This window comes from Antennarius striatus, chromosome 18 (assembly GCF_040054535.1).
Source record: "Antennarius striatus isolate MH-2024 chromosome 18, ASM4005453v1, whole genome shotgun sequence".
Taxonomy (NCBI): domain Eukaryota; kingdom Metazoa; phylum Chordata; class Actinopteri; order Lophiiformes; family Antennariidae; genus Antennarius; species Antennarius striatus.
Genome location: NC_090793.1, coordinates 3,936,614 through 3,949,770, shown reverse-complemented (window position 1 = coordinate 3,949,770; position 13,157 = coordinate 3,936,614). Strand labels below are relative to the sequence as shown.

General features: G+C 41.1%; 1 protein-coding gene across 2 annotated transcripts in view; it reads left to right on the top strand.

Moving 5' to 3' along the window:
* st3gal3b (ST3 beta-galactoside alpha-2,3-sialyltransferase 3b) overlaps positions 1–13,157 on the top strand; it is a 63,447-nt gene that overhangs the window by 33,344 nt on the left and 16,946 nt on the right. For both annotated transcript variants that reach the window (XM_068340924.1, XM_068340925.1), the window contains 3 exons: positions 10,872–10,935; positions 11,025–11,120; positions 11,308–11,494. In XM_068340924.1, coding sequence (XP_068197025.1) covers positions 10,872–10,935; positions 11,025–11,120; positions 11,308–11,494 — 347 coding nt within the window. The remainder of the gene's footprint in view (positions 1–10,871; positions 10,936–11,024; positions 11,121–11,307; positions 11,495–13,157) is intronic.

Here is a 13,157-nt window from a genome sequence, read left to right as displayed (position 1 = left end):
TTGGTCAACCTCTGAAAGACATTTGTCGATCTACTCTGTGTAGCAGATGTGTGTGTGTGTATTGTCAAGTTGTACAAAGGCCTTCCCTTGCATCTCCAGCTCTTGTGCCAGGTTCTGGAATTTTGCCAATTCATGCCGCTACAGCTTTGAGGACAGACTTTGCATCTTTAGTTTGAAAGCATTAGCTATCTATTAATTGATTAAGTCAGCTGCTTAAATGCATGCTTATTTTACCATCTCTCTGTCTTGGAAGGCCTTCTTGCTCTTAACCATGAGTTGACTCACCCAAAACAATGCCACGGTGGAGACTTTTTCTTTTGCTATGAGAAAAGTGAATGCTGTCCAGACGACTTTTTAGTTGTCCGTCACCTTTATCTTTCTCAGCTCACTTTTCAGTGGAAACTTGATGTCGTAGTCCAGTAGTCATAGTCTTACCAAGCAGATAAATTCTTATCCGCTGGATAAATCTGGTAAGAGCACTTGTCATTTGTCAGAACACTTAGCATTTGAAACTGTTAATAGAAGCTTCCAAATTTGACTCAGAAATATTTTTGATTGAGTCAGTGCTTTTACTCAGTGTGTGGGGAGAAGCGGCTCGAGCATTATGTGAAAGACATCAGCCAAGATCAAGTAAGTTAGCTGCTGCAAAGTGAAGTACACAGCTGCAGACCATTTTGTTTTGGAGATGGAAATGTAGTATATTCAACCAGAAAAGTAAAACTACCTGCTATAATAGCACAGAGAAAATGTTGAAGCAGAAGTGGTTCCTGTTGATATTCCCTTGCTGCTGACTAAAACATCCCTGAAAAGGGCAGGAACTGTTTTGGACAAGATACCGTTTTGTATCTTCACATCATCAATCACTTCACACGTTTCAGCGCAGGAAACAGTGTGAAAACAAAAAAGTCCTCTGAGATTGCGAAGTCCTTCATTCACACATGGATAAATGTTCACGGTCCTCCGCAGCGACTGTACAGTGACAACGGAGGAGAATTCAACAATGAGGAACTCAGAGACATGGCAGAAAACTTCAACATTGAGACAAGAATGACAGCAGCATACATCCCTTGGAGCAAAGGGTCGTTGGAGAGACATAATCAGACACTGACTGAAATTATCCAGAAGGTTAAAAGAGAAAATGGATAGAAGTGTCACACTTCCTTAGACTGGGCCCTTATGGCTAAAAACAGTATGTTCAGTGTTCATGGTTTTAGTCCATATCAGCTGGTATTTGGACAGAATCTTAACCTTCTTTCTGTCTTAGTGAATAAGCTGCCTGCTCAAGAGGGTACCACTAAAAGTGCTAGAGTAGGAGAGCACATATCAGCTTTACATGCTTCCAGGAAAGCATTCACAGAAGCTGAATGTTCAGAGAGGATAAGGAAGGCACTGCGGAAGCAGCTCAGACCTACAAATGACAAGTATGAAACAGGCGACAAAATATATTACAAACCTGCAGATTGCACAGAGTGGAAGGGACCAGGAGTGGCTATTCGTCAGGATGGAGCTGTTGTATTTGTAAGGAATGGTAGACTTCTTGTGAGAGTCCATCAATCTGCACTTCGCAAGGTACATGCACAGGATGAGGTTAAGCAAACCGCTCTGCTGAATCAGCTAAAAGACTTCTTTGAGGCAGACAACAGCATCCTGGCACACAAGACTCCACCCCCTCCTGGAGACCAGGCGTTGACCTTTTCTCTGGACCGCGTGAGGCAAGTCCTCAGAAGGACCAGCGCACAGAAAACCCCAAGTGCTGGGAGAAGCTTCCCAGGACTTGACTACCTCCCTCTCTCAACTCAGGGACTGCGCACACGTCACTTCCCTTACGGGATTAGAGAGTGTATGGAGCTGACGCCTTCCTCCGTCAGCTCACACTCCAGGTGGCTGGGCAGGAGAGGGAATCGAACCGCCAATCCTGCGATCTTCAGACGACTCTACCAACTGAGCCACTGCGGCCCCAATGGGGTTTTAGGGGTTCTTATGGCACCTGATGGGGTCTTAAGTGTGATTTCTCGATCAGTGCATCCCTCACAGCTGCTGCCTGATATCTCAAGGGCTCAACACTCTTCACTTTGAGGACGTGGACTGATACACTTGTCCCATCTTGTATCAGTCCACGTCCTCAAAGTGATTCCCACATGTTTTTTAAGCATGGCCCATCTCAGAGTGGAGTCTGAAAACAGGGTGAAAATCTTGAGTAAGATGCCCAAATAGTTCACGGTGTCAGTGTAAGCCTCAGGAGCATCACCCACCACAAAATTCAGGGTATGAGCCACACTTGGCACAAAACCAGCTCTTGGATTATTTTGTAGAAGCCTGGGTTGAACATCCTTGCTTTTCATTTTCAAGTTTGCCCACTTGTTGTAAGCCAGTCCTCTGCAGCCATCAAAAGGAACTTTAACTTCCTTTTGTCTCTTTTGAATCAGAGACAACAAAGGAAGACCTGTTTTGTCCTCTACCATGAAATGTTCCTTTATGCAGGGCTTCTCCTCTGTCAGTGATACCACACAATTTTCAACTGACAGCTGTTCTGTGTGGCTGATGTCTGGTGTGCAATCAAGAATAATGTAGAAATATTTTGCCTGCTTGACCTCACTCACCATTTCTAAAGTAATCCTATTGCTCATCAAATTAACCAGTTCGTTCTGTATGCTGTAACTGAGGTAACTGGTGTGACCGAAAGTACTTTTTTGCACCCGTTTAAGGTGCTGTTTCATTATTGGGTCAAATTGTTTCATCAGTTCTACCTCTTTTAAATTAAATTGCTATTAGATGCCATGAACAATATTAGTGTACTCCCCTAAGTGCCAGAATTCTCACTGACAGACACTGTACAATCACAGTCAAATGGGTCAACACTGCTCTCCATCTCATCTTGTCAGCCTGTTGAAGCGCCGTCTCCTGGTTATCCCCTTTTTTATCCTGACTGCCAGCTCGTTCTATACCTTCATGGAGTTGAGTTTTCTGGACTGTAGTGAGAAGTGAGCAAAGAACGTGAATGTTTTCCAATCTGTCAGTCTTGAGGATGTTAAATTAATTGTCCTCTTGAGAAAAGACTTTGCAGCAGAAGCAGAAAAGGCTTTTTCTCCGAGGAAACTAACTGATTAGACTAACCAGCATCTGGGAATCTTTTCACCATCAACCAATGTCTTTTTGAAATACTGATGATGAAAACTTCTTCCATCCAACTTAGTCCTAGAGAAAGCAAAATCAGCAGGTACCACACTTGGTCCTCTACAAACCAGCTTTGTCCAGTCAGAATTGAAGGCCAATTAGCAAGGTCATCAGGCAGAGGGGTAGGATTTGGTGGGATCTCTAATAAAGAGAAATGTTTTTGTCATTAGTATACATGTTATTCACAGCATTTAAAGTGTTTAGAAAAGTTTAAAAAAACGCTCACACACGCACGCACACACACACACACACACACACACACGTACACACACACACACACACACACACACACACACACACACACACACACACACACACACACACACACACAGAACATTTGGCTTCTCATCAGACTTCCAAGGCCATGTCTGTGGCTGCTGTTCAAGTGTCTGACTCCTCCTTTTGGCCAGTTGTTGCTCCAGCCCCAAAATATTTCAGAATTTTCCCTGAATTTAGAATTATATAAATACAATATGTTAGTTAGATCACACTGATATCACACATGTATCAGTTATCCAATTAAAATGACCATAACATTTACTTTAACATAATAGTACAATGGCCACAACAGTACAAATTATTTAAAAGCTTTATCACATGTAGGTTACAAAATGCCTTGTCAATGTCAATGTACTGTATGTTAGAAGTTATTTAAATAAAAAAAAGTCCACAGTCAGGATTTCTGTGTGTTGCAAACACAAACTAAATTAGGTTGCCTATGGATGAAATTAGGTACATGACATAATGCCTCAATTCTGGACTCTAAACTGGACACCTGATGGCTTCTTTGGTCTTTTACCTTTACTTTTTTCCTTAAACATTTTTTACGTAACCCAGTCAATTACGTGTAGACATATCAGTCCATGTTAATTATAAAATACAATTTATTCAGAAGCAGTTTTTTATTGTGAGGCCTGGCATTAGTCAATCTCTGCAGTTGCAAGTTAATCCCCTGCCCCCACTTCCCCCTGCCACTTTGGGTGGTGTCTGAACGGACACACTTAAGCTCTTAGCATTAAGTTGAGGTGACAATGAGGGCAACGCAGTGCCCACTCCACTAAATTTACATAGAAATGTAAAGTTAGTGGTAGTCTAGAAAAACTTCAGTCTGAAACTGAATATTTTTTTCTAATCTGGTAACTGTCTGCTATGCAGCTGTTCTGTATTCAGCCAAACTTGGTTTGTCAGCAAAAAGCTCGTTCATCAGGACCAGAGTGCAGTTTTTCAAAAAAACAGAGCGAGGGATTTTTTTTATCATGAAAAAACAGGCAATCAAACAGGTCTAATTCTTAGTTTAGGTTCATAGTAGTCCTCATGAAGCTAAATTTCGAACAATTAAACATTTGTAATTGATACAATCTGGAAAAGTCACAAAACATTTAATTTTCTTTGTCAGCCACAATGTGGAAGAGGGCCTATTTAGCCTTCAGGATCATGAATAAGTCTGATAATATGAACATGGCAAGAGAATTTAGTCTAATGTGAAGGGTCTGTAAAACATAAATATAACACCCCTTAGATTAAGATTTCAGATGCCATGTCAAAATAACTCAGCAAATATAAGACTAAGTGAACAGTTTGCTCTGACATGTGGCCTTTTTGCCTTCCTGTTTGCCCGTCATCTGCACCTTTTGTCTTTCTCTAATCCACATCTATGTGAACTTCTGAGCAGGGAATGAACGCATAATGAATGTGCATGGGGACATTTGTGAACATTAAGACTGCCAACAATTGAGGTTGAAAGTTAGTGCCAGCAATGTAAACTCTGTCACAAGCTGTCCGTTTTTTCAAATTCTTTTTAAAATTTTGACAGGGTTATCCTGCCATATCAGCCAAATGGTGTATTGGGTCCCCTGGTTATAATTGGTGGTCATGTACAAGTACAAACCAATGTTGGCCAAGTTAGGTTTCTGCCCTGAAGCATTAACTTTTTTTTTGACTGCTGAGTGCTGAAATGGTCGAGTTAACTGAAAAACTTAATGGAAATAAAACTGAGTAATCAAGCATAAAGTGGGATGTTGGACTTTTAGGACAGGTGAAGGACAACAGCGAGTCATTCAAATAAGTGCAGAAAATCGCACCCTGATCAGGACCTTCAGTATTTGGAGTGAGTCCCTGATTAAGGCTGCAGCTGCTTAATGTTACTGATACATCTGCTGCTTATCTCATTTATTAGGCTGCTACTTAAAACCATACTGTTTCTCCATTCTCGGCGACCAAAACGTTATTAGACATCTTAAAGTAAGTGTTTTTTATTACTTTAATTGCTTGCAAATATTTAAAAGATCAAGTTAATAATAATTCAATAAGGAACAGAAAAGGTCTGAATTTGTTTACAACCCATCAAACCCCATTCCTTCCTCTATATTTCTCTATATTACACAATGTTTAACTCAGGTAAGAAAGAAAAAACATGCACAAGTTCACCCACATTGTCTGGATGACCTGAAGTGTGCACGTTTCACTGTGGCAAGATGGCATGGAACAAACCAGCCGACAGTGGCCTGTTGGCCCAGGCCAATGTCACTCTTATCTTTGGAACAGGGAATTTGAGGGCCCCAACAATATGACTTTATTCCTCCACACATACTTGTTGCCTGACATTAAAAGATACACAGCACTTCACATATCAAACCAATACACATTTCCATGGGAACTGGAGAGATAACATTAGCCCGGTCTCAGTGATATTGCTGTGCTGCATATTTTCCAATGCATACAAGCAGAGGCTACCATAAATGTTACCTGCCAGAACCCTATACAGTTTAGTGGTGGGTTTTTTAAACAAAATTCAATTTTGCTTGATACAACTTGTTGATTGAATTTATATTTTAAATGTTTTTTTCAAGGTATTTTTATAGGGTTTTCACGTTTTACAATACAAATTCAACAAAACAACTCAACAGAACAGAGCTGAAATCCTACCCAACCCCCCACCACTCCTTCCCACCCCATATATACAGTACACCACACACTCTATAAATCTATCCTGATCTACAGGATACAGTAATATCATTATCCAACAGCCATACGGAAAATGGGTGAAAATGAAAAAAAACAACCTAAATAAATAAAGATATAAATAAAAATAAATGAGTAAAGAAATACTTGAAAGGCCAGAAGGAAGGAAGCAGTAGAATTTTACATTATTAGCTTTCATCCCATCAACAAACATTAAAATGGTTGCCATATATTATAAAACTTTCTGGTACACCCTCCAATTATATACCTAATTTTCTCAAGTTTAACATGGTACATGGCATCTCTGATTCAGTGAGTTTATGTTGGAGGTTTTGAGTCTTTCGGTTTAAGTAATATCTGCCTCTGAGCTAGGAGAGAGCTGAAAGCCAGCTTGCTGATTTCGCACTTCTCAAAAGGGAGATCCCTCAGGGCTACCCCAAAAGTGCTATATTTGCAGATGGCGCAGTCACCTTCCTGAAAATCCTGGAGATGTATCAGTGTTCCTGTGTTCGTCTGTCCGTCCATTAGTATGTCGACCAAATATCTTTGCAATTGTTGTAGATAGAGAGATGAAACAAAAGGCGGGCGGCAAATGGGATGATAATGAGATTATGACCTTGACCTTGAGAAAACTAGGTCAAGGTCAAATTTCAACTTTTGTACGCTCAGGAACCGAATAAGATAGAAAGACGAGGGAGAAGGCCAGTGTGAGTAAGGCCATAGATTAAAGCTAGTGCTTTGATAAATGACAGTAGATCAGGGTAAAATTTTTAATAGGGGGTGTCACGGGACGTTGCAGTCTGTGACTGCCTTGGTTCGAGTTTTTACTGTGTTGATTGTTCCACCCAACGGCAGCGTCAGGTGGTCCCAATGTTCAATGTCCTGAGTGAGATTAGATAATAGGGGCAGTTAGCAACATAGAGGTCTTTATAATTATGTGTAACCCATGCATAGGTATTTGAAGTACTTGGAGCTCACTTTAAAGGGACATGAATCTTAAAAGAGGCTCATCATCATATGTGCCAAAAGGCATTATCTCGCTTTTCAAAGTATTTACCTTGTATCCAGACATGTATAAGACCATAAATTTAGGAAGTTTCACAAGGGGTTGTGATCGGAACAAGAGCATATCATCTGCGTAAAATGAAACTTTATGTTGTCTCCCTGCTTGTTGAATCCCTTCGATATTCGGATGTTGTCTCAGAGCTAGAGCTAGAAGTTCTATTGCGATTGCAAAAAGTGAGTGGTGAAAGGGACATCCCTGAGTTCAAAATAGGAGGAAAAACCATTATTACTACGAACAGCAGCCATCAGAGTTGTATATAGGAGTGTGATCCATGATATAAACCCATGACCAAATTCAAACCTCTCCAAAGTGCTGAAAATATAGCTCCACCCCACCCGGTCAAATGCCATTTAAAACAGGCAACTCTTACAATGTTGCTGCTGTTTGCACTGTGATGTTTTTCTTTTGCTGTGTAAAGTCACTCATTTTCAAAATCTCAGTCTCGCTCCTCTCTGTCTCTCTGCTTCAACCCCCCCCCCCCCGGTTGCTCATGTTGAGCAACCCTGTTAAAGTGTAATCTACACTGTTATTTTTGTATTGGTTCGGCTGAATAGTTCCCAACAATGAGTCTGTGTTTATGTGATGCTTCCAACCTTCTTCTATGTTACAAGCAAAGATTTTTGTCATTTCAAGAGTTCCATGTTGGACTAATCTCTGAACTCTATTTGTCTTTGGCTTTACCATGAGACATACTTGGATGAAATGTTTATCTTGGGTACTTATACAATTAGCTTCCTTGTCATCCTCTGAAAGTGAGTGCTGCCAATTGTGATTTTTCACTTTTCACCTTCTTGGATCCAGCTGTGGTCCTTGGCCTTGTGTTTATGCGGTTTGGGGTGATGCTTGACACCAGACATTAACACCAAATCCAAACAATGGGCTGTTGCTCAGCTCGCCTTTTCTCAGCAGGTTAATCATTATGACCGTTAGCTAGGTTGAATGGGACTGTAATATGTCTCACAAGTGACTTTCAGGCTCCTCTAACCTCTCTTGTTTTCACTGTCCTTTCACTCTCACTTTTGCTATTTCTTTTGGCTCCCTTTGCAAACTATGTGCAACATCGTCATTGTGTCAAGTGAAACAGAAAGGAATGAAAATACTTGTTATTTTTCTTTTTCTGTGTATGTTGGACACAAATAAAGGAAAACATTTCAGCTGTCATGTTAGTTAAAACACTTCCCCATCTCTACTAATATAACAAAGCTCAAAGACGCGATGGGATATGCATATTTTATTCGCTATGACGGATTACGATTATGAGAGGTCTACAGATGGTTAGTAGAAGGAAGAAATCTATGTCATTTCTGATTCTGTAAGCATGACTTGATCAGACTGCCACGTAGAGCATTACAGGAATGTGCTCTATAGCTAAACATCCCCATTCCTCACATTGCAATGGGAGGGGTGGGTGCTCGCCCCGCCGGGAGAAGGGCTTAATATCACCCACCTAACAAGGAGTGTGCTTTTCTGACAAGAGCTTTTCTTTCTGAGAACATTTATGGGCGATTTTCTGCTTACAGGGACGCAGCATCTTGAGATGTGAATGTCTATTTCTCCCAGATTGTCTCTTCTGTGGCACAAAAAAACATTTTTCTCTCCATATTCTCACTGTTACTGATGGGGCAGTCCTAATCTCTGACTAAATAAACAAGTGATAAAGGAAAGTGTCTGTGAAGACCACCTCGATGCCTATATCTTTATTGGTATGTGGACATTTCAGGTAGTTGAGCTTTACAAGGAGAACTTCTCTCAGTTTTTAGGATTTTCAAATATTTGATTTTCATCAGACAGCATGGTGTTGCTGTGTGTGATGCTGTCACCTCACAGCAAGAAGGTTCTAGATTTGATTCTTTTCTGTGCATTTTGAATGTTCTTCCCGTGTCTGCGTGGGCTCTCTCCGCATTCTCTGGATTCCTCCCACCTCCAGAAACATGCAGCTTAGGTGCACTCATTCATGCATTTTTGATACTCGCTGTCGCGGGTTTCTGGAGCCTATGCCAGCCGACTGAGGAGATGAGGCAGGGGACACTCCAGCCGCAACGCCAATGCACCTAGGATCCACATAGTGACAATCAAGTATGCATGCACACAAGCACACCCAATCCTGCCCCATCCACCGCTTCATCGGCTTCCCCTATGGTCTGGACGCTGCAAGCATCTCTCCGTCCCTCCGTCGTCAATGTCTGCCGAATCCCGAGATCCCTACCTCCACCTCTACAGCTCTCTCTCTTGCTCTCTGAGACAAGCCAAGAGGCTAACGTGGCGACCCGGGGCCTCCATGGACGTGTCACGAGAGGGGGGTCCTATCAACCCGGCCGAGGAACCGAGAGGGTTGATGGACTATATCTGTCATTTCAAAGGAAAATGACAACTGTCTTCAACTGTCTGGCAGATAAAGTAACATTTAAAGCAAGACTGGAGTTGTGGGGATAGTGCGTGAACAGAGGTATGTTTAACATGTGTCAGACATTTGGGAAGACACTTAGCCGGAGTCTTCATTCTCTCAGCTGGTGCACGATCACCACGATCAATGAAACCATCCTGTAGCTGAGAAATAACCTCAGGGCTCCCGCTGATTTAATATTATGCTGACTTATTTGTTGTGCACTTTATATTTGGTGTTGTTTTGTATCTTGTGTTGAAGGCATGTTTAACCTTCACCATTACAACCAGAGAATGTGGGAGTTGGAGGCCGTTATTTATGTTATGATGTTGGTGAGGTGTCACGAGGACACTCTGATAAAGGTCCATCCATCTGTCCATTTTCTTTTCTCTGCTTCATCCGCTGTTGTGGGTCGGGGGGAGCTAGAGCCTATCCTAGCTGGCTTGGGTGTGAGGCGGGGGACACTCCAGGCATGACACAGACAAACACGCACGTACACACTCACACCTACGGTCAATTTGGAACTGCCGGTTAACCTGAAGTGCATGCTTTTGGAGGTGGGAGGAAGCCAGAGAACCCTCAGAAAACTCACGCAGACACTTCGAGAACATACAAACTCCGCACAGGGTGGGACGTGAACCCGGAGCCGCCTTGCTGTGAGGCGACAGCGCTACCCACTGCGCCACCGTGCTGATAAAGTTAACCCTGCTAATAAATTTGGCACTGTTAATAAGGTTGACACTGCTAATAAATTTGACAGTAAATTCACGTTAATTGTTGTTTAAAAAAATACCAATTTTATGCCAGTTGTATCATTTTATTGTTTTATATTTATCCACCACACTTTAAAGGTTGGTCCATGAAAATATTGTCTGACAATAAACCTGTCTATGGCACAAAAAAGGTTGGGAAACCACTGCTCTAGAAGACCCGTGACCTGCAGAGTGGATAGCAGCTCTTGATGACACAGTTACAATCATCTCATCTCCAACCAGATAGATGGATGATTTTCATTATTAGAGTGCAGTTCATCACCCACGATGTTGACCTGACATTTTGCATCGCAACATGTGAATGTTTTTAATGACTGACATTAATTAGAACTTACATTTGTTATTGTCAGATTAAGAGACACACTATTTTTGATGAGACAAAATTGACCATTGGCAAGTAACATTTCCTAACAAGTAGTTAGATACATAAAGATTCTGTGTTGAATTCTGAAGACGTGAACTTCATGTATCTGTAATTGCCCCCTCATGATGGTAATTTTTTTTTCCTTTGCAGAGAGAATCATAGACAGCATTTTAACAACAACAAAAAATTATGGACTTGGAGAGGAGCTGGACAGGTGATTGTTGCTGCTCTCTCACATCATCTGGACGTTTTGTCTATCCATACGTTCTTAAATTTATTAACTGTTGACCTCCTGCTTTGCAGCCTCAGCTGTAAAAGGTGCATCATTGTAGGGAACGGAGGTATACTTTCCAATAAGTCACTGGGTTCCCGGATAGATGACTACGATGTTGTGGTGAGGTATGGTCATTAAATCAATGAATGAATATGATATAGGGGAGTACATAGTAGTAATGTGTATAACCTATAGAATTTACAAAGCATTAAGAACAGGATACTTCATTTATATGAATACAACACATTTGATAAATGCATAAGCAGCAGCTGATTGTGTTACTAAAGTTCTTTTTTTTGTGTGTCCTGGCAGGTTAAACGAAGCCCCGGTAACTGGTTATGGTAAAGATGTTGGGACCAAAACCACCATAAGGATTACTTATCCAGAAGGAGCAATTCAGAAACCTGAAAATTATGAAAAAGACTCTCTTTTTGTTTTTTCTGCTTTTAAACCACTGGATTTCAAGTGGCTCAGACAGATGGTCTTCAAGGAGAAACTGGTAAGGATCTTTTTCAGCTCTTTAAGAAAATGGAAGTGAAATCCTCAGCATACAACAAAGGTGTTTTGTCAGGTTTGCTTTTTGACCACCAGCACCCACTGAATCATACTGCAGAAGATTTGTACTTCTAACGGGTGTCTAAATGTCTAAGTTATGTTCAGATTTAAATTACATCACAAAGTTTTACCAATTATAAGGAATGTCCTACATTGTTAGATGGCTTAATGTTGAAACGACAGAAAAAAAACGATGGCCAGCACAGTTGGTATTCTTATTTTTTGACTATCTGGAAGGTTTTCCTTCACTAGGAAGGCCATGTCGCTTGAACTACTAAGGGAATCCTCACCAGGTCATCTCTGTAGACATTGCCGCTTCCCACTTTCACCCTGACAGGAACCCCAAACTGTCTTAGCCAGCTGAGAAGGCTCAAGCTTTCATAACCATCGAAGGGAGCAGGCAAATGATCTCTCATCCCTGCTGGGCAAGTGTCCAGAACACGTCCCTGTGTGTGGTTTCAAAGTGTCTTATCTCCACGTCAAATATCCTTAACATAGATATGTTGTGCCTATGAATCTTAAAACAAAGTTAGCCAGCTGACCAAGTCGAACTACTTTAACGGTCTGATATCATATTGCTGTCACTTTTAGGTGCTGCATATGGGACATGTTATCTTTTCAGTAAAGAAGGATTTAACTCATCTTGCATCTGGATCTTAAGCTGCCAGAGAAACAAGCTGAGCTAATATTAATCTAACCCACCTGCGGGTCCTGAGTCAGCTGAAAAGCACTGGCAAGAAGCTGTTTTGCTTTATGTAAAACTGCATTATCCAGTGTGTGCACTGGATTTAATTACCATGTTTGTTTGTTCTGGAGAGTAGGATCCCTTTGCCTTTAAGTCATCTGTCGTAAAACCCTTGTGAATGTTGAACACTGAATCCTAAGCTGCGAATAAGCCTAACCTAAACCTATCCACCACAAATCATCCCAGTGTCTTTACCTACAAAGTTTGTGAAATATTTAAAATAATAAGGAGCTAAACAGTCATGCAAAAACACTTGCACAATCCTTAATGGTGTACACAAGCAGAGTACCTCTACTTTCTGTTTTCCTGCTTTAATAGGGATGTCTTATCAAAAGTGGGGAAACTTTCTTTATTTCACTGCGAAGCTTTACAATTTTTAGGGAGCAGCTGCCAGCTGATTTTCTTTTTTGTCTTTTTCTTTTTTTTGCAAGGTGAGATTTTTCAAAACAACACAGTGAGTAATGAGTTAAGAAAATAGATTATCAGAATAAAGAGAAAAGTAGGCTACCATCATCATAAGGTAATGAAAAGGCTGCTAACTATAAGCTGAAGTATTTAATGTTTATTCGGCTGAAGGTTGAGAGAGCAGAGGAAATATATAAGTAAAACCTAGGCAGTCACAGACTGCAACATCCCACGACGCCCCTGAATTCAAAATTTTACCCTGAACTACTTGCATAGGTCAGAGATCAAAGCTAGTGCTCTGACCTACTTTCATAGATCAAACCACTAGCTTTGATCGGTGAAAGCACTAGCTTTGATCATAGACCAAGGCACTAGCTTACTCACACTGGTCTTCTCCCTCGTCTTTTTATCTAATCCGGTTCCTGAGTGTACAAAAGTTGAAATTTGACCTTGACCT